Raw genomic sequence first — 27,639 nt, 5'->3', positions numbered from 1 at the left:
CCTATTTGAGGTTTTACAGATCTCTTACCAAATGTTCTCAAATATGGTGATTTCTTATCAAATTTGACTTAACACAACCCCCCAAAACCAATTGAGGAAGGTCAATAGTACAGTAATTGGTTTCTGAGACATTTCCTTTGATGTAGCACACATCCTAATGAAAAGAAAACAATGACTCAATTTGTGAATCCTTCTTTAGTGTTATTAGACAAAATGTGTTTCAGGCAATTTTTCATTAGGTCAAGTATAGCATCCATTTCAGATGTGTCTTGTAGGATGTTAGTGGTGAGCATTTCTGGCCATATATAGGTAGTATGTGTATGTACATGCATTCTCAGGACATAGTGTGCTCTTTATAACAAATTTGAAAGCCAGGAATAAAGTTTGATCTGATATTCCTCTCTGGATGAGTGGCCTAGGACTCAAAATGTCAGTTGCAGGTGTGTATGAAATCAGGAATTTGGTCACTAGAGGAGATCTTTACTTTCACAAAAATTTGTATTTCAGGAACTTAACTAAAATTTGAGCATGTGCTGTCCCTTAAAAGTATCTACTTGCACAGACTCCACTGCTTTGTAGTACCTGCCGTGAAACTCATAAGAGATATGAAATAACTGAGCAGTAGCATTATGTATTGAGAAAGAGATGTGTTGTTAATGACATGATGAGAGTTTTATTTGTGATGTTGCCTAGGTGAGTAAGAGTGTTTTGTCCCTGTAAATGAATGGCAGTTTCGCAGTATATTTCTCCGCCCTAACTATGTTTGCATCAAACATTTCTTTGGCAAACTTTTCGTCATGTTATCTTCATTGCATGGATAAAAACTGCATGCATCCAAACATGAGGTAATTGGTTAAAAAAAAATGTTCCAAGAAGTAAAGCGAAAAGATATTGGCAGAAAGAGAGAACAGCACTGAATTAGCTGATTTCTCTCCCGCCACAAAATGCATATCATACTATGACTTGTCTGTGTAACATACAAAACTTTAAAAAAAGAAAGAAAGGGAAATTGTGGTGCATATTTGGTGCTCCTTTTGGGCTGGTGACTCATCTGTCTTGATTTTGTTTAAATTTCCACTTATAAAGTAATTTATGTTTCTCTCAGAGTCACTCTTCCTGCATGTGTGATTTCTCCCTTTTTTATGATTTGCAGTGGATCTTTCTCATGCTATGATTTTCAGCATTTATCTGCATGTGTACAATGATTTTTGTATGTTTATTTCCTATTCTGTCTGTCTTACTTTGCTTTTTTTTATTTACTTCCTGTTCACCTGTAGCACTTTGCTTTTTGTTTGTATAGTTTCTCTTTCATATGTCTCCTTCTTTTTTTTCAAATCCAAAGCAAAGTTTTGTTGGATTAATTTGTGCATGGCTCTTTAATAGCACTATTTGCTTTATTTTCTGTTCATGTTTATTTTCGTTCTTTCTCTTTGTGCATGTTTCACTCGCTAATACCCCTTTAAAGATGCCCTAAGTGAGTGCAGTGGCCAGCATGAAGTATTCTGGACTGAGAAAGACGAGTTTGGTTTCCTTGATAATGAGTATGCGGGTGGAGATGATGATGAAGTAGGGAACAGAGAATTATCGGAGGAGAAAGGTATCCTTGGTAAGTTGTCATGCTGATGGACGTGCCAAAGTCGTAACTATTAGTTTCAATGTAGCTGTATGCCATTGATTGGTGAAACAGATACTCAATGTCTTTCACTGTAATAGAATTAATGTTCAGTGTAACAATGTATTGCTTAGTAGAATAGAGTGGGATTAAATGTTAGTTTAGAGACAGATACAGAGACAGTATTTTTTGCATGGAATACACAGTTACTTCCTTAATCGATAACAATTTGGTACATCTATTTGGGGATAACAGTGCAACCATTGCAGCTACATAGTACTAATCCAGTTTTTGTTGTTGTTATTGTGACTGCCTTGATCCTCATCACATTGTGATAGAGCACTGTTATCAATATCAACATTATTAGCATTATTATGTTATCTTTATACATTTTAACTTTCATCATCATTTTTATCATATCATTACATAGCATTAATTCTTAAAATACCATCATAGTATACCATTATTAAACATATTATCATCATAATTATCTCTCTTTTTTTGCATATTGGTAGTGCCATTAGAACTGTTGCTGCTAATACTGATAATGCCATCATACTATAATTATTAAACCTGTTATTACTTTAAATCTTCATTATAAATCAATCCTTTGATTATAGATCTCATAACTGAAGCTACTTGTCCTTACCTCATGTATTCATATTTTTATTTGGAAAAATCATAATATATACTTTTGATATGTTTCTGATTTACAACTACTTTTTTTTTGTGTTGTATAAACATGAATTGTCAATGTTTGAACTCTTTGCATTGCTTCTATTAACCTTCAAAAAATCTGTCCTTAGTTATGGAGATGACCCCTCCCACCATTGAAAAAAAAAAGTTGACCACATCTCTATGGTAGAGTGATGTTCTTAGAAAGGAATGAGATGTATGACACTATTTTATATTGTATTGTAGCACATTCAAGGCAGCAGTGAAATGACTGAAGTATTTCACAATTGTCAAGCCATGGAAAGCCTTCTTTGTATAAACACAAAGTTCAGATCCAGAAACATGTCAGATAGGATTTCAGAGCAAGTCAATATTTGTCTGATATCCACAGGGTGATGTGAGGGGATTGTGAGGCAAGAAGTTTCTTGACTCATTTTAGCTGTCCCCCGTGACAGCTTCCATCCCACGATGATAAGCGGGCCTGTCGGCCGTCGTTAGGGCCCGTAATGCCTGATCTTGCATCAAACTTTTGACCCACGGTCGAATTAAATTCGAGCGAATTATGCACTGCGCCCCACCAGTCGGCTACATAAATTGTAGGGCAGGGGATGCTAGTGGGTTCTCAACTCGCAGGCCCCATCTGTATGTGTCAGTCAGTGACTTGAAGGCACCACTCCTCTGTGGGTGTTCACGGAAGGGTGCTTCTGTTTAATACCTGGATGTGCACACCGGTCCACAAATCACGCACAAATACACATGGGTGTTTGTGGTATAAAAATGTGTTTGCTGGACCAAGACGCACTTTTATAGACTATAGTCAAGTTGAAAACATGTTCCACCTTCAATCTGTCATCCTGCATCATCTGTTCCGGTACTGAGTTCCCATGTTTGCAGGAAACCAGGTAGATGCCTAACAGGTGAGTTCTGATTACAGTTCAATTTCAAGTCCATCAACCAGCTTTCGTGTGTTTGAAATCTTCAATGTTTTCCTCCAAACAATTCAGCTGTGTACAGTATTGGGCCTGTGTGTATTTCACAGTGCAGAGTTGTGCATGCATGGAACATTGACTTACGAGTCTTTGAGAAGTATGGAACAGTCCAGCTGTCTTCATGAATTATGTCTCTTGCATTTCCAAGTTCACCTAGGTATCGCTAAGTCCTAGAAATAGACAGACAGATAGATAGATACATGAATAGATAGATAGGTCATTAGAGATAGATAGGTTGATATTGGGTAGGTAGATAGATAGGTATGTGATAGATAGAAGGATAGATACATAATGGATAGATAGATAGATTGATTGATTGAGATAGATAGATTGATAAATAGACAGATATTGCTATTTAGTTAGGTAGATAGATCTATAGGTAGGTTGTTAGATAGGTAGATGATAGATAGGTAGAAAGATAGAAAGATAGATAGATAGATAGATAGATAGATAATAGATAGATAGTCAGAATAGGATATATGAATATATTGGAAATAGAAGGGTAGATAGTTAGACAGGTAGGTTGGTATGCAGGTAAGTAGATTGATAGATAGATAAAAAGACTGAGATAGACAGATATTATAGAAAGATGGACAATAGATAAAATTGATATGTAGAGGGAGAGAGAGAGATGAAAAGGAGAGAGAGGTAAAGTCTAACTCATTGTTTATTGATATGCATCAAATGAGACAAACATTTTGCTGATTGGCTGGCAGAAGGCCGTGTCTTCTCACACAAAAGAAGCCAACAGAAAACACCTTTTTTGCTAGTAGCACACCAATTTTTAAGCTACAATTGGAAGCCTTATGTGAAGGATACAGAAGCACCATACTTCAATAGCAACAACCTTGTTTGTACAATTAATGAGAAGTTTGCCACAGTTATAACATCACTTCCCAAGTATATTGTTGTGGTTGTTGTTTGTGAAAAAATAATGTAAATGGGGCCCTACTGAAAAATTATTTGCCCCAGGCAATACTGAGTAGAAAAATCAAATAACATTATTAACAGCTTAAGGATTGAAATTGTTGTTACGCTAATAAATGTCTCCACAATGGGGCTCATAGTGATAAATGTCACTTTACAAGGACCTATGTATACTTTGGAAAAAGAACACAAAATAACAACACAGATATTTGAATATAGCAGCTTCCTGCTTTGAGTTAACATTTTTGTTCCTTTTTTTAAAGCTTTTATTTACTTTAACCATCTTAAAGGAAACCAAAACCCAAAGAGAAATGTGGATTGACTGAAAGCAGCAACAATAGTAGAACACAGTGAAAGTTTGAGGAAAATGGGACAATCGATACTAGAGTTATGAATTTTTAAAACTTTGGCGTTGGAACTACTCGATGAGGAGACTACTTGAGTTTATGACATCATGAGTGGACAACAACTATAAAGAAAATATATTATAAAGAAAATTCAACATGCTTTCACATTTCTAGCATAATGAAAGAGCACTTGACTAACTGCTTTCAGAAAGCAGAGGAATAATTACTATCCTTAACAGTGTCAAGTTGATGGAATGTGTAATTTTCATGAAAAATGAATTTTTTTGTGGAATTCCCTTTGTATTTTCTTTGTATTGGTTTATATATATATATATATATATATATATATATATATAATAGTGTGTGTGTAAAAAAAAAAACAAAAAGAGGAAGAGGATGGGGAAGATGGAATGCAGGATAATAAAAGGAAGAAAGCAGATTATGTAGAAATAAAGCAATCAAACAAAACTCATCTAATGTGTGAGTCAGCACATGAATAAGTGAAGACTTCTGATTTGCATTTCATGAGTGCCACCAAACTTCCTGTGCTTATTGGTGTCTGTGATATGAGAGCTACACTCAGTGCTGATTATTTCATGAGAGGAATGAGCTTTCGTTGGCATGACTTAGTTTGTCGATGTCAAGATGATTGCAGTAGGATGCTCTTGCTGCTGTAATTGTGGAAAGATTAAGATGTTGTTGGTCCGCAGCCTGAGAAACAGACTTCAGGGATGAAGTTTATTTGGACTTGGTCAAAGGTGGGTTTTATTTCACTCATTTCATATCAAGTGCTGGAGGAATTTTGCTGGGAAAACTATCATCTTGTCATCTTTAGATGGGCAACTTTGATTTTCTTTGCATATTTCATATCAGAGAAGGATTAAAGGTGATTAGCTAAATTAATCTATTTGTTGACAATTTGTTGACAATTTTAAGAATATGTTATAGATTTAGCAATTAAGATACTTGTCAAGATTCTACTGCATGAACTAACAATTAGATATGATAAGAAATGGATAAAAATACATACAATGATTTATAAAAGTGATGATAAAAAGATACAGCACCAAGACCACAGAAATCTGATATCAAAGACAGAATAATTTAGTGCTCAGTCCAAGAATTCAAACCAATAGGTTCTGCTTGAAAATGCAGATCCTTACCCACTTTAGCACAATTCTATCATGTTTCTGTCGTCAGGTAAGATGAATTTTGCCTGTTTTCAATTCTGTAGAATTAGAACATAAGTAGTGGTACATAATCATGACAAACAAACAAAAAAAAAACAAACCCCAAAACAACAACAACATTGTGTACTTTTATTTTCATACTGGTTTCTGGTGCAAAATGTATGAAATTTCCCACTTTAACAGTGGCTTACTATCTTGGTACATGTATCATTTTTTCCACTTTATCAACTTTTTTTATCAACTTATTCTCATATCAACAAGCAGCTTGTGGTGTATATGGGCAAGGCAAGTTGAGTACAGTTTTCTGAAATTTTTGTGAATATCATTTTTGGGGAAAATTCAACACAATAGCTAAATAACATGTTATTTTGTCAGTGGCTGTATGATTCATTTCAAGCTGAAAGTAGCCACTTTGCCCTGCTATAAATTTTGCTACTACAGTTCGACCTCGATTATCTGGCCATGTCGGGACTGGCGCTCATCCGGAGAAGCAAATTGGCCGGATATGGGAGACACAATGTTAATGTATATAGCTGCCGTCCAAGCTGCCGTCCCAGTGCACTGGCAGCTAGGCAGGTAGCGTACCCCGCAACGGTGATGTAATCTATGCTAGCCTGCGCAAAATTGTGGTCCCTTCTTCACAAAAATAAAGTATATCTTTATGTGAAAATCATACATGTTTTACCTCATTAAGATATTGAGAAACCTATCATGCACATCTTATGAAATTAGTGAAATAGATCCATGTAAAGATGTTAAAGTCACTGTTTTTTCTCAATTTTTGGATGAAAAAAAAAGGTTCTTCACTGCGTGAACGCGTCCGGATGATAGAGATTTCCGGATAAAAGGAGGCCGGATAATCGAGGTCGAACTGTATAAGGAAGATTGCAAACTCTTTCAGCCAACAATTGATATATAATCATGGTTATTCTCACTTTATTGCAAGAAATCCACCACAGAAACAGCGGAACAACTGATGTTACAAATACAGCATTGACAAAGAAATTGGCTGAGAAATTTACACTGGAATGTGGTGGGCTAGAGTTTGGGCTCAGTTCGTAGCATACTGGTGGAGTATGTGATTTGTTGTGTGGTAACAAGCTCTGAACTACTGCTGACTAAAAAGAACATAAAAGCAAACAAAGCTGTGAACATGTATTTGCCATGACTTTGATATCATTGCCTGTATTCCCATAGTTCTGTTTAGTTTCATATTCTTTGAATTTTCCTTGAGTGAGAAAAATGTATGTATTCTCAGGTATTAATTAATTCAAAGTTCCTATTTTATACAAGTATGATTTGATAACAGGTATTTCCTGTTTTACACTGATGTGAAAGTTACATACCTTGAAAATGTTCAGTTTAGGCAATGTTTCTATTCATCTGAGTTCCCGACTGGAGTCTCACACATAAACTGGCAACAGTGGTGATGAGGAAGTGCTGTATGCTTCATCTGAATGAAGCAGTTTTAGGTTGTGTTTATCAGCTGTGTTTTGTGATCGCATGAAGAGAAGGCACAGGGAAAGTCCCTTTTGAACAATTGTGATGGTAATAGTCTCTGTTCTAGACTCTAAGGTTAGAGCTTCTCTCAAGCAGAAAAGAAAAAAATGCCTCTGTTGAGCATGACTACTTAGGTTCTGCACCCCTTTGAAAGCACGCTGCAGTCTGTATCATTTATTGTTCTGTCATGCATTGGCAAAATCCTTTGTCATTGCCTGATGTGGTGTTGACATACACGGAAAGTTTATGAAGGTAGACTACGCACACTCAAGCGCACGCACACACAGACAAGAAAGAAATGCATGGGCAGACCTTTTCTTTATCAGTCTTACAATCAATGCAGCCATTATGTCCCAGTGCTGTGAATACACCAACAAAAAGGCTACATCAATACCAAAAGGGGATTTCCTATATTTGGGTGTGACATAATGGGTCCTGAAGATGTCAGAATTTCCCCTTTTGTATGTGTGTGTGTGTGTGTGTATCTGAGTGTTCATAATGCTTGTGTGCATGTGAGTGAACAGGTATGTGCTTGAGCTTATGCAACTGTAAACAAGAAGCGACTGAATGAAAATGTGCTAGATTGAGTGAAAACGGCATTATTCATCCCTTTCTGCCAGTGCTGAGGTGTCAGTTTTGTACACCTGCTATACTTTAGAAAGCTTTGTTCAGAATACCGGTATACCTTTCTTCTGGGCTCATCTCGTTGGCTTCACTGGGGATAATTAGTTGGCACAGAGATCTTTGAGGTATGTGCATGTATTGGTAAAGTAGTCTGGATGGTGTAGGGTTTCTTCGACTGTAATTTCACTAAGATATTGAAATTAATCATAACCTTCAGAAAAAACAACAACACCCAAAACATGGCCAAGCAAGCAGCCGATAACATATGTAGTCTGTATTCCAATAACTGATATATAATATACTCAATAAGAATGGGATGACATGAATAGCTCACTAATATCAGGTCTTCAAGGATATTTTTTTTTAGTAGATTTGAGTACTTTTGGTTAAATGTTTCATTATCAAAAGCTCATTTTTTAGAGAAAAAGTAATATTAGAAGGTGACTTTGCATTTTAAAAATGTTTTAGGGGGAGAACTATAAAAAGATATGTCACATACATCTTCTAAGCATAATTTTTCTTGTCTTTGCTGTATTTTACATTACTGTAAAAGTGGAAATTTTTACGGTATTGAAATTTTCGCGCATTTCGCGCAACCTGAAACTAATATTTTTGTTTGCCATGTTTTCCAGCAGTTGATGACTTGATTCCGCGAAGTTAAAAACACGCGAAACTCTTCTTATCCCGCAGAGTGCGAAAAATTAGTCATACGAAAATATCCACTTTTACAGTATTGGAGGGAAAATACAAATATATATGATATACTTTGGTGGTAGAGAGCGAATGTCCTTATTGGGTTGTGCGGATCTGCACTTGTGAGACTCATAGAAACAGTCAATTTTATTAAAAAGAATGTTCTAGTTCGGCAGTTATAACATTCTTCAATGTGTTCGTTCTTTTCATTTTCCATACTTCACACAATGTTTGCTTAAACTTTAATTTTTCTTACAGTTTTTTGCTGTAAAAGATGAAGATATGTGAAGATACATACTTCTGGTAATACAATTGCTCCTTGATTGGTTGTTGATTTCAACCTTTGAAATTAATATTCTGCCATTAATAATTGGAGCAGCAATTAAAATGATTTCTTAGTGTGGACTATGTATCCAAATAAAGAGCGAGAGCCGACATCCTTGATTCTATCCATATTTGATAACCTTTATCCCTGCCTATTTACACTGTGCATATATGACATCATTGGTTGTACCTATTTCTGCAAGACACTAGTCAAATGGAAAAATCCCCTAAAATTTTGTGAGGGGGGATTCTGAAGTAAATGACAATGGTGCAAATACACAATGACCGGGGTTATTCGTCTGTGCACTCAACCATGACTCTTCCCCCCCCCCCTTTGCGATCACAATGCTGAATCATGTGCGTACTGAGTACATAGTTCTGTGTGGTACATTTACGACCACTCATTAGAGAGAGGCTGGACTTCGAGAGCAGTCAGTCAACCTCTTTGCCAAGCTTTTTGTTTTGTTTGCATTGGAATGCAACGTGATATGATGAGATGTGAGAAGTAGTTGAGTGCACACATATCCTTTAAAGTACACACTTGTATCGTCTCAGTTTATATCAGTCGTCTGTGCCCCACTGATCAGACGATCCTTTCTCAAGAGGATGTCGGAGGATCTCTACTCGCTGCGTACCTGCTGTGATCTCACGGTGTTGTCTCACTTCTCACAGAGAAAATAAGTAATCCAGGCTCGTGGATGTTTTCTCGATAGCAACCCGTCAGAAGAACATTTTCAGGATGTTGTGGCCGGGGCACAACGGAGCTTACGCTGTGAGCAAAGTTGAAAAGCAGTTAGAGCACGATGAGCATGATGATAATGATGATGATGATGATGATGAAGGTAAAGTCATTCCACTTTATTTTGCATTGTCCTCTTCTTCTTCTTCTTGTAGATATTAAGTGATAGATAAATCATTCACAGTTCGTTTGAGAATGGTGCATTTCAAAATCCACCAGCAGTGTTTTTGCAGTTTCACATTTTCTCTCCTTCAAAGAGCACCCTCCTTCCAATAACACAGCAAAGCTTGAACTTGATCTTTAAACTCTAGGGTTTTTTTTTCTCTTGTTATCTTACTCTCTGTCACTCAGTTTCTTTGCTCATTAGCTCTTCCTGACTCTTGTCATTTTGCGATTGTTCTCATCGTGGGAAGATATTGTGGTATGAAACCATGAACAGCAAAACTGACACAGATTCAACATGTCAATTCTTACTCAAATTATGCAAAAGACTAGTGCCTATTTGTGCTGTAATCTAACCAGAAGTAGATTGAGTAGATGCCTGAGTAGCTGCCTTTGTTTGACAAGTGAACATCTGTATGTGAAAATATTCAATTAGTGTGAGTTTTCTGTCCATTTTCTATGTAGTGAAAAAATAGTTTCACACGTGGATATGGATAAACACTGATGAACAGAAGTTAAGCTAGTAATACATGAATGAGATATGACCTGTGCTGTTGATTCTCATTTTGATAGGATTAGGGGGGACAGCCTTTTTTTGGACAGGATTTTGAAAAAGAAAATACAGCAAAGTGCTACAGTGAATCCAGTGCTTGCATTAAAAGAGCAGTAGGTAGGAATGAGCAAGTAGAGTCTTCCAAAGTAGAGAAATGTTCTAAGCTCAAGGCAGCATTGCAGTGATATGGGCAAAATTTTCACACCCATCTCCAGATGAAAAAAAAAAAAATCAGAAGAATTTATACCACTAATTCTCAAAGACCAGACTTCACTGGTACAATGTATAGTGCTGTATCTTTTTATAATAATCTTTTACTATTGATAGTTAATGTGTTCTGATGTAGAGCAGAAATTCTCCCCATGAGAGTCCTTCATTACTCATGCATAATTTGTTTGGTTGCAGAATTTTCACCTTTTTGAAAACTTCTCAGTTGCCCGGGTTAAAAAGTATGTCCTAGTTTTGCAACAATTTTCAGAGGATTAGAGTTCCTGTTTCTCTCAAAACTTGGCATTGTTTTGGTAAATTTCTTTTTGATTTTGTACAGATATCATGAATTTAAACAACCTGTCCCATCGAATCTTTCTCCAATCATATCAGTGAGTGCCAAGGTGCAAATATTCTGTAAAACCAGAAACATTCCCGGCATAAAACTTTCTCAAATTGGAACCAATGGCCTTTTTTTGCGGGATGAATGTTTCGCAGATTGGAGCCAACTGCCTTTTATGCAGGATAAATCTTACGGGAATTTGCACTTGCATTCAGTGCATTATATAGACATTTTTTTTTTTTTTTTACTTTCAGGAGTCTTCGGTCCTTGTGAAATTTGTGCGAGTTTCATGCATGCGAACATTTCTGGATTTACAGTAATGAAAACAAGCTGATCAGATTTCCGCAGCAAAGTCTCCCAGAACGTGATAGTTTTATGCCTTCAACTAAATGCGATGTTATCTCCCGTCATTTTATAAACTGCTAATATGCAATGTAGGATTCAGAGTGAACATCTCCCACACCCATCTAGAAAAAATCTATTGTTTCGTGTTCGAGTGTACTCAAAAGTACCTATTTTACCTGTCTGCTGACTTTGATACAGGAAAGTTCAATCAAGTGTTTGTTTGCACATACTGTATGTATATTAACCCTAATTTCTCTTGGAATATGTTTGTTCTAGTCATTCCAGAGGCATTCCAAAGGTTCAATTTTAGAGCTTCACGTATATTTAGCACAGTGAACCGTGCCAATATGCACTCACCTATGCCAGAATGATTTGCGCTCTGATATATGGATGTCTTTTCCTCCTTACCATAAAGCAGCATTGGGATTCTCCATTCTCTTGTAAAGAATTGAATCAAAGAAGTGAGACCAAAGCTTCACATAAGCCAATATTTGAGTGGAATCAGGAAAAGAAGGAAGTTTCATCTATCAGTAAATCCACCTGAAATGGCATGTGACTGGAATACAATTTACATCATATACCTTATCTATTTCCTCCCTGATATCTTTCTGTATGTTTGTCTTTTATATATCTATCTCTTTCTTTCTGGCTCTTTGTCCCCTTCCTTATCTCCACACTTACATACTCATACATATACGTACTGTAATGGTATGATAATGAAAAATGTACTGTTGGCTTTTGTCATCTTTGGTATGTAGAGTGAGAAATCATGACAAAGGAATTTGCAGGAGGGAAGATTTTATATGTTTTTTTTTTTTTCTTTTGATAAGCTTTCAACATTAATCGCTTCCTCAGCCCTATTGGTTGGGATGGTTGTGTACATGTACTGTATGTATATTTTGTATATTGTATGTGAAGGAAATTACCACTTTTGTAAGGGTTGGAGGGAGTGTTATATCCTGAACATACTAGTAGTATTGCAAAGTGAGTAGAGAGTCACGATACACCTCATTCTTCATTTTGAGAATTGTGAATGCAAATGAGTTACATTGTATTCCTAGCCAAAAATCAATACTTTTAAACGAGGAATGTTCGCATGCATTTTAATTTTGTGAATTTCGCGAGTGCCAAGATTTGTGAAATCAAAATGCACGCAAAATTTCTTGTCTACACTATATGCATCGAACGTCAATGGCAATTTGCCCGTGGCAGTTTCATGCCACGAAAAAGGCCGTCGGCTCCAATTCGCGAAAATTTCGTGCTGCGAATAGAACATGTTTTTATATGGAGTCATCTACATGGCAGTTTTCAGTTTTGTGACCAAAGCAGCTATGGAACACCACGTTATATGACTTTGATAGATATTAATCAAAAGCCACCTGTATCTGTATAGTTTTCTGATACTAACCCGTTGACGACGAGTCCCCAAGTATACTCGGGCAAGTGTCTGTGGGAAATGTGTGTTGTGGCAAAATCAAACCATCCTTAACAGGTTCAAGTTTCACATCATGTGATGCCTTCGCTTGCTGCTTTCATTCAAAATAATTTCCCCAGTGTGGTCGCTTCTCCCACTAAAGGCATAGTGCGGATCTCAGATGCTGGATCAATCGTCAGATATTTACTTGTTTGCATCCTGTTTACATGTGCCTTATCCGTGAAACTAACATCATCAGATGCTAATATCACATTCAGTGCTCCCTGTATCCACAGTGTGGAAGGGAAACGTATGTTTGTAGTTAAAGAAAATGTTGCGTCTCAAGTAGTTTCACTTTCCAATGCCCTGGATGAATGCTAGACATGGAGAAATTCTAGACAGAGGACACCATGTACAGTCTAGTCTTCCTCAAGTTTCTGTGTATCTAGTGCCAAGGCTTTCCTTGTTTTTACATGAAATTTATTCCTTGATAAGGTGCTAACTTACCAAGCACTGTGGTTTTTAGATGTGCACGTATCACTGTGCCATCATATATTGAACGATTTTGTAGCTTTTTTTTTCTTCAATCCAGAGTATAGAAGTGATTTGCTATTCCACCAACTTAATGCTGTTTATAGCATTATGTAAAATAGTCCTGGAAGAAGCTGATTTTGCGGAAGATAAGATAGACGCATACACATATGTCTCTTCCCAGGAATTGGTGATTTTACCATAAAACTGGAAACTTCCAGTCAAATGTGATTTTTGGCATTGGTCCTGGACCTGGTCCTGGACCAACTTCAATCTTTGTAATTCTTTATTAGAGTATTTCTGCATCTAAACAATATCTCCCCAATATCCACAAACATTACCCTGCTGTGATTTTCATTCCTATAGTACTGATAGTGTATTCTATTTTGCCTAACATTGTGGAGCAGATCAGATAAAAACACAAAGGTATATAATGCCCCTAGAAAGAGTTAGATTGTGGTAAACAAAGCAGTGAAACTGGAAAAAAATACACCATATGCAATTCAAACAAGAGAGTCTGCACTTAGTATGTTAAACTAGATGTTTTTGTCTTCTTGTAATTTGCAATCACAGTAAATGTGATAAAAGCTTCCTTATTTAATTGCTTTTAAAAAAATGGAAGTTTAGATATGAAGTGACTAAGAAACTTGTTGTAATTTGTCTTGACTCCTTGATCTAATTAGGACAAGATAGCGAGAAGGTGACTCGTCAAAAGGTAACTCTATTCAAACTCACCTTTATATCCTGTTTAGTATGAAAAGAAGAGAAGTTAGAAAACTTCTCCAAACTCACCTACTCACTTTCTCGTAGATGACTTTCTCAACAATGAGAAGAAGAGGAAATGACTTGATAAAACTGACCAAGGTGCCTTGTTTTGGAGGATCAGAAGACGAGAAGGCAATATGCTGAAATTCCCCCAAGCACCTTGTTCAGGACAAGAAGGCAACTTGTTAAAACTTGCCCAAGAACTTTGTTCAAGACAAGTAGGCAACTTGTTGTTACTTGCCCAATTACATTTTTTTGAAGACAAGAAGGCAACTTGTTGAAATGTACCCAAGCAACTTGATCAGGACAAGAAGGCAACTTGTTGAAACTTGCCCAGGCATCTTGTTCAGGACAAAAAAGCAAGATGGGGACTATTCAAACTCATGTGGGTGCCTTGTTTGAGAGAATAAGGTGCCTCAAGTGGCAAGTGATAAGAGGTTGCCATCTAGCTTTCTTATGCTAAGTGATATGTCTAAACAAGGTTTTAGAGGTTGTCTGTATGTGCCTTTTCATCCTATAGAAGGACCCTGTGGATGTTCAACATGTTGCCTTTTCTTGCCACATACTTCATCTTCTATGGTTTTGGACTTGTGAGTGATTCTCCTCTGTAGTGCATTTGTTCAGAGCAAAGCAATGGTGTCAAGTGCGATAGGAATTATTTCCTTTGGTGTTAAGCCGTTCCGTACAGGAACCTGGTGGCCTGTGTATTATGTCAATTGGGATTTCAGAATTCAGTATGGAATGGGTTAAGAGACAGACAGCAGATCTCTACAAATGAGGCTTCTAAACATCAGGTGGATCAATGGATTAAGGTTTTGAGTGTGTTTATCTGTTACTCTCTGTGTGATACCAACATGTTTGTGACCAGAGTGTGACGTATGAAGACTGCAGTATTTTGTTCGTGTGCAAACAGTCGTTGGTTGGTGACGATCTCCCAAAATTGTTTGTCCAGTTCTGTTTGAAGTACCAAGCCATCAAGGATTTTTATCACTCTGACGTCTGATGTGGGGCGTAGAATTCTCCTTTTGTCATTCTTGGTTCCTTGTTCCCCTGACTTTTCATCCAAGTAGAGGTCTGATAGTTTCTAAAACTTTATGCTGTCTTGTGGATTTTGTAATGAAGTTCATCTGACTGTGTACAGTAAGTAGAGGGCATACCTGAGATTTTGTGTTCTTCGTGTTGATGTAGCAATTTTATGTCAGTTAGTGCAATGATCACTTGCATGTTCATATACTGCAGATGCATAGTAAACCTTATATCCTTCAAAAATAGCTTTTGGACATGTGTAGTTCAGGTAGACATTTGTGTATATTCGTGTTAAAAATCATCATTGGCTGTGTGCAAGCTGCAACGAGGAAGTATATTTCTGGACATCAGGATCTTTCTCATATCCCCATTTCAGGTGCACTTCATACCTGATGAATAGCATCATTTGAAACTGCTAAATGAGCTGTTTCTTATTTTCAGTGATGCTATTTTGAGATTTTTTTTTTTGTTTTTTTTTGTGTGTGTCAAAGTTAAAGATAATAAAAAGTTTTGGTACCTCAAAAGCTTCCCTGAATTTCCTTGTCTTGGTTTGTGTTTCAGGTTAAAGTACGTTGTCTGTGAGAATTACTCGCCCCAAAGTGCTCTCATGTCTTAGTAATCATGCAATAATGGTTTCGTACCAGAGCCGACGCTGTACAGCGTCGATAAATATTGTACGAAACCACTGACTGCGACCAGCAGCGTGCAGCCCATTGTACGCATAGCTAACTGCGACCAGCAGCCCCATACGCATAGCGTAATGGGGCTTCGCATTGTAGCATTCAGGATCATGACAGAATTAATATCGCGGGTAAATGTCAACTTAAAATCCAAAAATTTCTTCGATTTGAAGACTTACCAATTAAGTTGAAGTATTGAAAACAGGCTTCGATCAACATTTGGTTCTGCCAATAGTCCCTTTCTGTTCGAATTGATGACTGAATGTGACTCGGTCGAGAGGACCTTGGGAGAGCTACATACACTGGATACCATGGCCAGCGCATGCGCACACAAACATCTTATCCGTTCATGGATTTGAAATTTGTGTGCATGTGATGTGTTCGCATGCACTGGCTGTAGTATTCAGTGTACTGTATGTAGCTCTCCTAAGGTCCTGTCGACCGAGTCACATTCAGTCATCAATTCGAACAGAAAGGGACTATAGGCAGAACCAAACGTTGCTCGAATCTGTTTTCAATACTTCAACTTAATTGGTAAGTCTTCAAATTGAAGAATTTATGGGATTTTAAGTTGACATTTACCCTGCGATACTAAATCTGTCATGATCCTGAATGCTACAATGCGAAGCCCGATTACGCTATGCGTATGGGACTGCTGGTCGCTATGCGTATGGGGCTGCTGATCGCAGTTAATTGCATGATTACTAAGACATGAGAGCACTTTGGGGCGAGTAAGTCTCACAGTGTTAGTTATATGAAAGGTACTTTAACCTGAAACACAAACTAAGACAAGGAAATTCAAGGACACTTTTGAGGTACCAAAACGTTTTATTATCTTTAAAGTGTGAGTTATGCATCTGAAATCTTTGTAGTAACATTGATGTCAGCTTCATTCATAAGCTATGATGGAACTGTTACACAAGAATCACCCTTTTTATTATTTCTCCTTAATTGGGTGAGAGTGTGATAATGTACCCTGATTCAGAATGACAAGGGTGTGTGTGTGTGTGTGTGTGTGTGTGTGTGTGTGTGTACTTTATGCATAAACACTGTATGTGCTAAGTATATGCACATAAAATATGAAAACAAGAAAATATTAAGTAGAGGGTGTAAGGTTGAGTTGCACACAGGGCATCATGTTTCGATGTTGTTTAGAACCAAACTGAATAGCAAAAGCACTCTGGATGATATTTGTATGTGGATGGCAGTTCGATGCATCACATTAGAACATCAAAGCTTGGTAGATATTAATAATAATGCTGATTGTGAATGTGTTTCCTGCAGGGGAAGACGGAAAAATGATTTCGGATTTACATGAGCAAGTTGTAAAAACTGAACATTACATGTAAAGAGGTTCAAAAAACCCCATTAAGCCTGCTAGTACGTGCATGAGTATGTGCTTGCAAGATTTAATGAATGCTGAAATATCATACTTTTAACTTCACTCTTTCACTTACCTTCCATGACATGCTTGCAGCACTGATGTGCTAAAAATTTAGATGCATTTAATGCAGTTGTGATACACAGGAAAATTAATTGTGCCAGGCAACATTGTACACTACATGAAATGCAATAACTTTCTTAATGTGATGAAATCCTTTTATAGCTTCTTTTCATCTTTAGCTGGTGAACTGTTTACTCAAAAGTGCAAATGCATGTTATATTCTTTATTAATGCATCTTTCTTTTCTTACAAAGTTTGCCTTCCCAATGCATGCTTCATCAAGTGTCATGCCCATTTTCTTCTTGCTGCATGCGTATGGTTTTTGCCTGTATGTTGCATGACAAGGGATGATGGATCCGCATGAAATCTGGAAAGTTGGTCTTGTGTCTCTGTATCTTCAAGAATAAAAAAGCCAACAACAACAAGCAACTCACGTCTAGCCCCCCTCCCCACCCCCACATCTGTCACTTATTTCCCCCCTCCCCCACCCCCTCAAACTCACCTCCTCACCCATTACAGAGTACCACTCCGACTCCAGCCTGCTGGACACCAACGAGCAGCAGAACAAGTTCTTCCATCAGCAACACAACAACCAACATAACAACCATTACCACCACAAAGACCATAATCACCATCACCACAACCACCACCACCACCACCACCACCACCAACACCAGCACCACCAGCAGCCAAAGAGGGCTGCAGGGGGGACGACGGGCGTCGGCTCCACCTCGCCCGTGGTCATCCCGCTCCGCCAGAACAAGCTGCTGCAGAACAAGTGCTACCGGGAGTACCGCCTCTCGCGGTCCCTGCCCAACCTTCCCAGCGAGGACCAGGTGGTCCTCTCCATCAGCAACGCCCGGGGCCTGTTTCAGCGGGCCCAGCAAAAGGCCCGGGGCCACAGGCGCAGCCACAGGATTAGCCGCTACAGGCGTAAGACCCACCTCGCACCTTATCTTTTTTCATACTGCATCAGTGTCACCCATCTCTTCCCATTCATTTGTATTAATGTAAAAATATAATTAATATCTAATATCACATCCATGCATGTATATATTGACATAATTTTAACTTTCTGTTTACCTGTCTCTATTTTCATCTCTTTCTCTCTCTCTGTATTATGTATGTATACATACACACACACATGTATATGTGTGTGTATTGTGTTTTTATTCACGTATACATATATGTATCTTTACAACTTTATTACCTGTACCCATCTCTGTACCTATTGGCTGTGCTATTTTGTGGGTATGGTTCTTAATTGAGCAAGACATACTTTTCATGAAAACTAAGAAATGGTATGCTAGAGTGTCAGCTCATTCATAAGAGCAATAATGTATGAGAGCAGATCATGAAAATGGTGCATTTCATATCATGTATTTATGGGCCTAACTCCATTTTTGGTCTAAATGTTTTCTTCATTCAAAGGTATAGGGTGGTAATGGGATGAGAACTTCATTGAAAAATGTTGGCAGACGGAATATTTCCCATGATGTTCTCAATGCGCAATGTAATGGGGGCCTGTTGAGCTTCATAGTGCATTCGCTTGGCATCAAATTTTTGGCTTTTCGGGGAGTCTGGAAAATTCCAGCTTCTGTCTCATATTTAACACCACGGCACAATTGTTCCAGAAACTTTTGTTTGTAGGTCTACATAATGTCTAGGACAGATGATACTTCAAATTCTGAAAGAGTGTGAAGGAATACATGTACACTTGCCATAAATACTGATAACTTCCCCCCTCAAAAAAAAAAAAAAAAAAAAAAAAAAAATCACTCTGTTAGCTCCAAGGAGGCATCCACTGCACAATCCCTGGATTTTTGTTCAGCAGATGCCTCATGTTCCTTTAAAAATTCAGAGGGTGTAGAGCCTGATGAAATTTGAAATGTTTTCAATGAACACATTCTAATGACATAATATGCTAAGAGTGCTTGCAAACTTAAGGTATCTTGTTCAGCAGTGTTAAGCTTGCATTAGTAAACCCACCCCCCCCCCCAAAAAAAAAAAAAAGCGGAGCTGGCTGTACAGCTTTAATGAGACAGCCGACGCTTTTCCCCTGTAACGTTTTGTCTGCATCGAATCTGTATCTAGAGGGTGATGTGGGTAGCTCAGCAGGCAGTCTTGCCATTAATAGACACGTGAGCACAGCTGGTGCTTTCGTCAGGAACGAAGCACTGAGCTGTCCAGCAGAGAAAAGAATCCAAACCTCTTCCCGGAACTTTGATCATGATGTCAACTTTGTGCACTGTCTCCCAAGTTTGTAGCACAACGTTTCTCAAAGTAAATTTAGCCATTAGGAAAAAAAAAATAATTACAAAAGCCTTTCAGAAACGTCACACTTTTTAGAATCCATAAAAACACGCTCGCAGGCAATGAAAGGTGTCTGTGAGAGATAAACCTTTACAATGTATTGTTGGAATCTATTGGTGACCTCCACTTTTGCTTTCTAAAACTGTCTTCATATCTGAGTTAATGATTGTTTCTAATGTATTGTTAGATTCAGCAAAACTTGGCAATGTTGTCTGAGGTAATTTCTTAAAGGTGTCATACCACATTTGAAGACAGCAGGTGTTTGCAAGTCTTCCCAACTCATCTTTTTTGAGGAATTCCTCCTCATCTGGCATTTAGCCAAAAAATGTTTGTCTCAAATATATAGTTTATATCACTTCCTTCAATGTGATAATTAGGTATGGAGATCTTAATCAAGAGACAATGTTTTTATGAATCGATTAAACGATGGTTGGTGAGTGTTCAATGATTGAAGAAAAAACAGGTATGGAAATCTGCCTTCAATTTTCTCCCTATTCTTCTTTCCTATTTGATAATGCTCACAGTATTTTTCTGTGATCCTCATGATACAAAATGATTAATTACCACATTCTGTCATCATTCAGATTCTGATGTTATGGTATGGCTATACCAGATTAGTTATGACATTGTGGTGTGATAAATTACAGTCTGATTTAACCATTGCCACAATAATTTGTAAACACGACCATCTGCCTTAAGTTATTGTGGGATTGATAAAAATCATAGTCTGCTTTGTAAGTTTCACTTCTGTGTTTCCATTCTTTTCTACCATATCAATATTTGTGCTTGGTTATTATTTTTACATATACCCACCTGCATGCTTAATGCTTGCTCACATGCGCAGAAAAAGAAATACCAGAAAAGATGCTCAAAGAAAAGACAGTTGAAGCATATTTTGAGTTTCATCACAGGTCAGAAGAATGTTTTTGTTACCTCTTCATTACCCCACTTAAATCTCCCCCTTTCATTTGAATTCATCTGCATGCTAAAGTGAGCATTTTAACAGCCACAGCTCGCAACAAACGACTCATGTCAAATCTTAGTTTATCATATTTTCAATATGCTTGCAAAGTCATGACTGCCCCCACCCCTGCTTTCACCTTCTGATGAATGTACACTATCCCTTTTGAAGCTTAAACAGTGATATTGCATCCATGAATTCTCACTCTGTTCGGCAGTTAGACCTGAGAGGCTCAGAATTGTCACTTGAATTGTTTGTGTAGGAAGGAGGCACCGCAGGAGAGTATAATACAGTCAAACCTGTCTGTAGTGACCACATGCCCTATGCAACCACACAATGTACCAGTGGTACTCTTTTGTGTACTCATGCAGCATAGAAAGATGTGAGTTTTAGATGGTGACTCTATGAGGAAGTGCACTTAAAGGAAACCAAAACCCAAAGAGAAATGTGGATTGAGTGAAAGCAGCAACATTAGCAGTGGAAGTTTGTGGAAAAGCGGACAATCGATGCAAAAGTTATGAATTTTTAAAGTTTTGGTGTTGGAACCGCTGGATGATGAGACTAGTAGAGTTCATGACACCATGTGTGGACAAGAATGTAAAAAAAAATATGAAGGGAATTCCATAAAAATTCATTTTTTCATGAAAATTACATATTCCATCAACTTGATACTAACATTATGTTAAGGATAGTAATTATTCACCCTGCTTTTTGAAAGCAGTTAGTCAAATGCTTTTTTATTATGCTAGAAAAGTGAAATCATATTAATTTTTTTTTATATTTTCTTTCTAATTATTGTCAACACATGATGTCATAAACTCAAGTAATTTTCTCATCCAGCAGTTCCAATACCAAAACTTTACAAATTCAAAACTTTTTCATTGATTGTCTGATTTTCCTCAAACTTTCACTGATGTATTCTACTAATGTTTCTGCTTTCACTCAATCCACACTTCTGTTTTGGGTTTGAGTTTCCTTTAACTCCTACAGGGTGTTCAGATGCAAAAAAAATTATACTATAAAAACAGTATATAGCTACAGTTGTGTGTATATCAAAATGGTATATCTATAAGATTAATTTATACGTCTGAATGCTGACTATTTAACCAAACAACATATAACGAAAGGACGTATAACGAAGCAACGGTCAAAGCATCCTTTCAAACTAGAACTCGATAACGAATCAGCATTCCATCATGTCCATATGTGTCTAAACATATGGTGACCATAGAATGGTATAACTGGGCGGGGCTTAATGTAAGCTAGCGGAGATGTCTTGACCATAACTACATGTACGTGGAAAACTGCACATCTCTATATCACGTTTTCCAGAACGGTCAAGATTAATCGCGGTGCTCTATCATCTTTGGTCTGAATGGTCTCCCGGCCACAAAAGGAATCTTTATAGTCGTTTCTTATCGAGTTTTGGTATAAACTGGCTTGTGTCTGAACAGGGGATTATTGTCACTTAACACATATACTTATGCCACACACCCACCCACACACACACACACACATGCTGTTTCTCTTCCAAGAAATCACGCTCATGTTTGTTTTCATAATTTTACTAATAAAAAACTGTAGTCAGTTTCCTTGTGAACCTATGCTTTGTCATATAGAGATTCAGTGTGGATATGATACCAATAATTTATAGCAACTTAGCTGGATATCTCAGCATACATCAAATTTTCCTTGATCATGATCATGATGTATAAACAAAACAGTTGTAGTCTGCTTCACCTACAGTGTAAGTGGAGCTTTTATGACAATTTGAAATATCTACTGTCAATTTTTACAGAGTAGAGATTGAGATTGCAAGATATTTGCTATGTGCCCAAAGGGTGTAAGTAACATGCAAGGTTTTGCTGCAAATATCTCTTATCTGGTTCTCACCACAGTGTAGTAGTGGCTACCTGTTACACTGTTTATCAGATTTACGATTTATGTGTGTGTGTGCTTAATTATCAGTGAATGACGTTGTGATTAATTTTTTATTGATAATTGGCTGTCCTTTAATCTGAAGTGGATACTTGTACAACTGAAGTTCCATGAAATTGAGTGTGTTGATGCTCCAGTACCTTGCGGAAATACGTAGATGATGGACATTTGATATGATAAGGCACAATGGGTGTGAAAATCACACCATCTAGACTTATACTCTATGTACAATAACTCTCTGAACTTTGAACATTGTCAGAGCTTTATTAGTTATCTGATGTTATATAGGGCCTATGTGTTGAATATTATATAGATTTCATTGTAAGAGAGCAAGGTATATATGCATACCCCCATGATATGCTCTTACTTGGGTTATACACATTATGATGAAAACTTTTCCATGGCTTTCCACAGTTTTCACAGTCAATTTAAGTTTGACCCAGTGTAACAAAAATGTAGAGCATCTTTGGGGTTTTTTTCTGTTTGTTGTGCTAATGTTAATTGCCACATCCATCAAAAAAGATTGATTCCTGTACTGATATGTGAATACCCTCCACTGTATGATGGTACAGGAAGTTTTATTGTGGTATTTTAAGTCATTCAAACTTCCTCATTGATCTGTATGCTAGAGACAAGGGCATTGAGGGTGTAACAGAAGGGTTCAAACATCAAAAACCAATTCTTCACAGAGGTTCTGCAAACTCCTATTGTATCGACCCGCAGTGAATCACAATCATCACGACATGACGGCTTGGTTAGGTGTTAAGGATGATGTATATTGCACCACCAAGGATTGTACAGACTGACTACCACTGCTGCAGCATCTATTTCTATTACTATTAAAACTGCTATTGCCATGAATACTACTTATCAAAGTGATAATTTGAACTTTTTTTGCAATGTATTTGAGAATAATGATAAATGACATATAAATAATACAAAAATATCTTCTGTTTGTGATAATAAAAAAAAAAAAGCTTTCTAAACTACCGAAAGATGTGAAATGAATATTAGTGTAACACATACTTCATCTGAATTTTGTGCTCAAACTAGAAATTCTGCGCTCATTTTGTAATCAAATACTTTCATCTTTGGGCTTGCCATAAAAATTTTAAAGCAGAAATTAGAGCATTGTGCCTCAGAGCAAGGATAGGAGTACATGGGAATATACTCATATGCATAATGTTCCCTTTATACCTGTTTGTGATACACCACACAAGATATTGGAGTGAAGATTTGATTCGTGTCAAAAAAGTCTTCTTTTCTGCATGATTATTCTAAATCTAATGATGAATCATCAGCATCATATGTGAATAATTGATAGGATTATAACACTCAATTGACACGTTCATACCTTTTTTTTTCTTGTTCATTTCTTCATCTGTACTCTTTTCCCTCCTAGGGATGAGCACCACTTAGAATACTGTAGTCATTGTTTCAGGATACAATAGGATAGTCATTGCATTTCCCAAGCTGTTCTTATCAGGGATGACTAGTTGTCTGATCATGTGATTCAATGTAGAAGACGAAATTGGATAGATTTAGCTGCTATCTAGATGAGCCTGCATTGGATGAGACACCACTGCATGGAATAGGTCAGATGACTGCAGTGAATTTGAATCTAGGTACCACTTTAAAGGTGTGTTGAACTTTAGCTTACAAAATCTGGTAGATTTTGAATGAAACAACAACCATAAAGATGTTTTGAGCAGTGCCATAGCCCCAAATCACAACTTGGATGTAAGCCAATCAGAGTCACGCATTATGTGACCTGTAATTTGATTTGCTACTGCAATCAAGATTGTATTAGAAAAACAGAAAAAAAAATTGTTTCTATTCTACAGGTTTCAGGGCAAATGCACATCTTAGAATCTGGTTACAGTTCCCTGGAAATTCAACCAAGGAGAAAATATGATTTTCCCAAGGTTAAAATTTCCACTCATTCAATTTGGTTAGTATCCAATTTGTAGGACAAAGAATCTGAGTAACTTTTTTTTTTTCTTTGTGTTATTTCTTTTGTGTGTGTCTGTGCTGGGACTTTTTAACACCTGCCTATACTAGAATAGTAATTTTTTTTTTATGTGTGTTTTGGTTGAAAGGATGGTTGGTATTATGCCTCTTAAAATCTGACAAATTGATGAAGGAAAGTGGTCTTTTTTGTTTTTGTTGTGTTGTGATATTCAAGGAAACTGTGAAAACACTATTCTGAATGGTTTATTATATATTTTTGTTCATGTGGACTCTAGCAAATTGAAAAAAAAAAAGTAGGAACAGAAACTTGCCAGGGAACAGTGCAGGTTATGAAAACACTGCCAACACGGATATAGGTGTAGCGTTGACCAAGGTTACAAGTGCATTTTTCATTTGGTTTTGAAATATACAATGCTACTGTAATCATGAGCAGAAGATACATCTTCATGCAATTTCATATATAAATGTTGACTCCACTGCATGCAATAAAATGTCTGATTCCCGTCAGGCTTGAATAGCGTTAAATCAAAGCTTTTGAAAACTGACTTATAGGGTGGTGTTAGATATTTTAAGAATTTTGATTTATGTTTCGAATTGAGGTTTTGAGTTGTAGGTGTAGATTTTGGTACATTTTGAATACTTATGATGACATCACTCTTCATGACATAACCCTGTTCTGCATGTTTCATGGGTTTTACAGTCTCTGCTTTGTTCTGAGACACAGTTGATGACTCAACTTGTATCTTGATGCATTGGAATGTTGAGTCAAACCAGCATCCAAGTTGCTACAATGGAGTCAAACAGTCCATTTTTATCTTTTTGTAGTCAAACAAATCCTTATGGCATGAGTCCAACGTGTATCCATGTGACTCACATTATAGTAGGTATCCACATGGCTTGAGACGTACTGGAATCTAATAATCCATGTGGCTTGAGTCAAATTGGTATCTGTGTGGTTTGAGTCAAACGGGCATCCATGTGGCTCGAGTCAAAGTGGTATCTGATTGGTTTGAGTCAAACAGGCATCCATGTGGCTCGAGTCAAAGAGTCAAATAGTCAAAGGGGTTTCCATGAGGCTTGACTCAAAGAGGTATTTGTGCGGTTTGAGTCAAACAGGTATCTATATAGCTCGAGTCATATCGTTATCCATGCAGCTCGAGTCAAATGGGTATCCATGTGACTTGAGTCAAAGAAGATTCCAACCACTGTGGCCAAACAGGTATCTCTCTCTGACTAAACTCCAATTAAGTATACACATGACAACATTGGGATCTTGCGGTAATAAGACCACCTGTCTGATCATGATCAGATAATTGATTACTTGCAATAAACTTGACTCATATGGGTTTACTATATTCACATCAGGCCTTGATCAGACTAGTTCTCTCTGGAGGACAGCCCTGAGACTCTGCATTCTGAACAGATCAATGTTGAGTGACTGTATTTATAGTCATTGTGGGATCATTCATTTCTCCAAACTTCCAGCACTTTCCATGGCTGTCTGTGTAGTCAGTGGGTAGATGACTTTATGAGCATATTTCTTGTTTGATCAAATAATAAAAACTCTTGTGTGCAGTAGAAAATGAAAGTTATTTAATCTGCAAACTGCTGCACATTGAGACCCTGAACAAGGAGAGTATGCGAAAGGTGAGACTTGTCAATCAAAGTGACAGAATGCAATCAAGACTCAAGATAAATTATCTATTTTAGTCTTGCTCTTTGGCTATAAACCTAGGGGATCCAGCTCCCCTCATAACCTCATAAGCATCTGTTGGCTTCCATAACTGGTGTTAAGGAGAAGTGGTATCATGGAGAAAAAAACAAACCTCTCCTCTTTTACATAGTGTATTTACATAGTGCCTATTAAAAGAAAAAGGCATGTTAACCCATTGAGGACAGACTGATTTTGCTTCAACATGCATTTCCCATAGACAATTGCCCGAGTGTACTCGGGACTCATACTCAACGGGTTAACAGACTTATCAGCTGGTGAAAGTTGAGTTAAGTCTGACAGCCAGATCAGAAGCTGCACTTACAGTAAATGTCAGTTTGTCAGCTACTACTTGTACAATAGGCATTTCAAAATAGCTACCACAATCACATGCCTACAACATCACCTGACTGACTGCAGTATCACCTGCACTGGGTGTTATTTGTTTTATACATAGACCAAACCTGGCTATGATTCAAATCAACTATTTTTAAAAGAGGCAATCCCCTTTTAAGATTTTCATGAATTTTAAGATTTGTCATGAATTGTTTCATGTATTTTTAGAATTTCAAACAGTATTCGTCTTGTAATTTTTTTTCTAATATCTGTTAAGATTATATGTTATAAGATAAACAATATTATCAATATCAGAATATACATTAATTAAAGGCTTTGATATTTGTTCAATCAAAGGAATATGTATACATGTTTTGTTTTGCTGTTTATTTCCTCTTATTTGATTTTCCTATTCAATTGTATAACTGCTTGATAGACCTACTGCATATGAAACTCAGGCATGCATTACCTCCCCCCCCCAAAAAAAAAAAAATGATTCATTTCATGAAGTAACGAGTAAAAGGCACGCCCGGAATTCTTGTCAACTAAAATATCTGAGTTTTTTCCTTTTAGAAATAGAAGAGAGAATCAGTATTGAATTTGTTCTTGTCTGTTGATAATACAGGGTTGGAGACTTCATCCTATTATTTTTCCTGTTTGTGGAGCTGTTTGTTTACCTTTGGGTTAGAAATCCATAAAACGCATGCTATTGGCAAGATATGTTGCTGCATCCACAAAACATGCAAAGGAAATGAGACAAAAAGAAAAAACATATGAAATATTCTACAGTATCTACTTCTTTGTTATGGGTATGTTCATCCTAATGATTGAAAGACATAGGATATTATTTTGAAAATTAATAACTGTCTTGTTAAATGAGATAAATGTAGTAATAGCATTTGGAAGAATCCTCTTAGGTTCTATTCAAGACATTTTACATCACCTTGAAACTTCAGAACTAATTAATATCATACCCAAACAAGGCTTCCAGGCCTCAAAAGCCACAGAGAATTAAGGTGAGTAGACTTGGGTCAAACATGGTTGAATCAGGATATACTGTACTATTTTGTGGGAACTTTTACACACTGGAATACTGTATTTAAATCTAACTCTGATGTCACAAGAAGGCACAGTGTTTTTGACATTCCAAGCAACATCAGTTCAAAATATTATTAAAATTTAAAATAGTTGCATCACACACACACACACACACACACACACAAATGATAGTATCTTAAAGATTCAGCCCAGTTGTAGAGCTCCACTCTGCATAAAGTAATGAATGAATAAGACAAACAGTTTTCTTAAAGAGATTATAAA

The 27,639-nt window shown here is 37.0% G+C and overlaps 1 protein-coding gene across 1 annotated transcript in view; it reads left to right on the top strand.

Moving 5' to 3' along the window:
• The window catches only part of LOC140242273 (uncharacterized), an 82,979-nt gene that overhangs the window by 9,039 nt on the left and 46,301 nt on the right, over nt 1-27,639 (top strand). The window contains exons 2-4 of the mRNA XM_072322021.1: nt 1,466-1,549; nt 9,679-9,714; nt 17,588-18,022. Coding sequence (XP_072178122.1) covers nt 1,466-1,549; nt 9,679-9,714; nt 17,588-18,022 — 555 coding nt within the window. The remainder of the gene's footprint in view (nt 1-1,465; nt 1,550-9,678; nt 9,715-17,587; nt 18,023-27,639) is intronic.

This window comes from Diadema setosum, chromosome 2 (assembly GCF_964275005.1).
Source record: "Diadema setosum chromosome 2, eeDiaSeto1, whole genome shotgun sequence".
In the NCBI taxonomy this organism is placed as follows: domain Eukaryota; kingdom Metazoa; phylum Echinodermata; class Echinoidea; order Diadematoida; family Diadematidae; genus Diadema; species Diadema setosum.
Note: the sequence above shows the minus strand (reverse complement) of the source record. Positions and strands in the feature narration are given on the sequence as shown.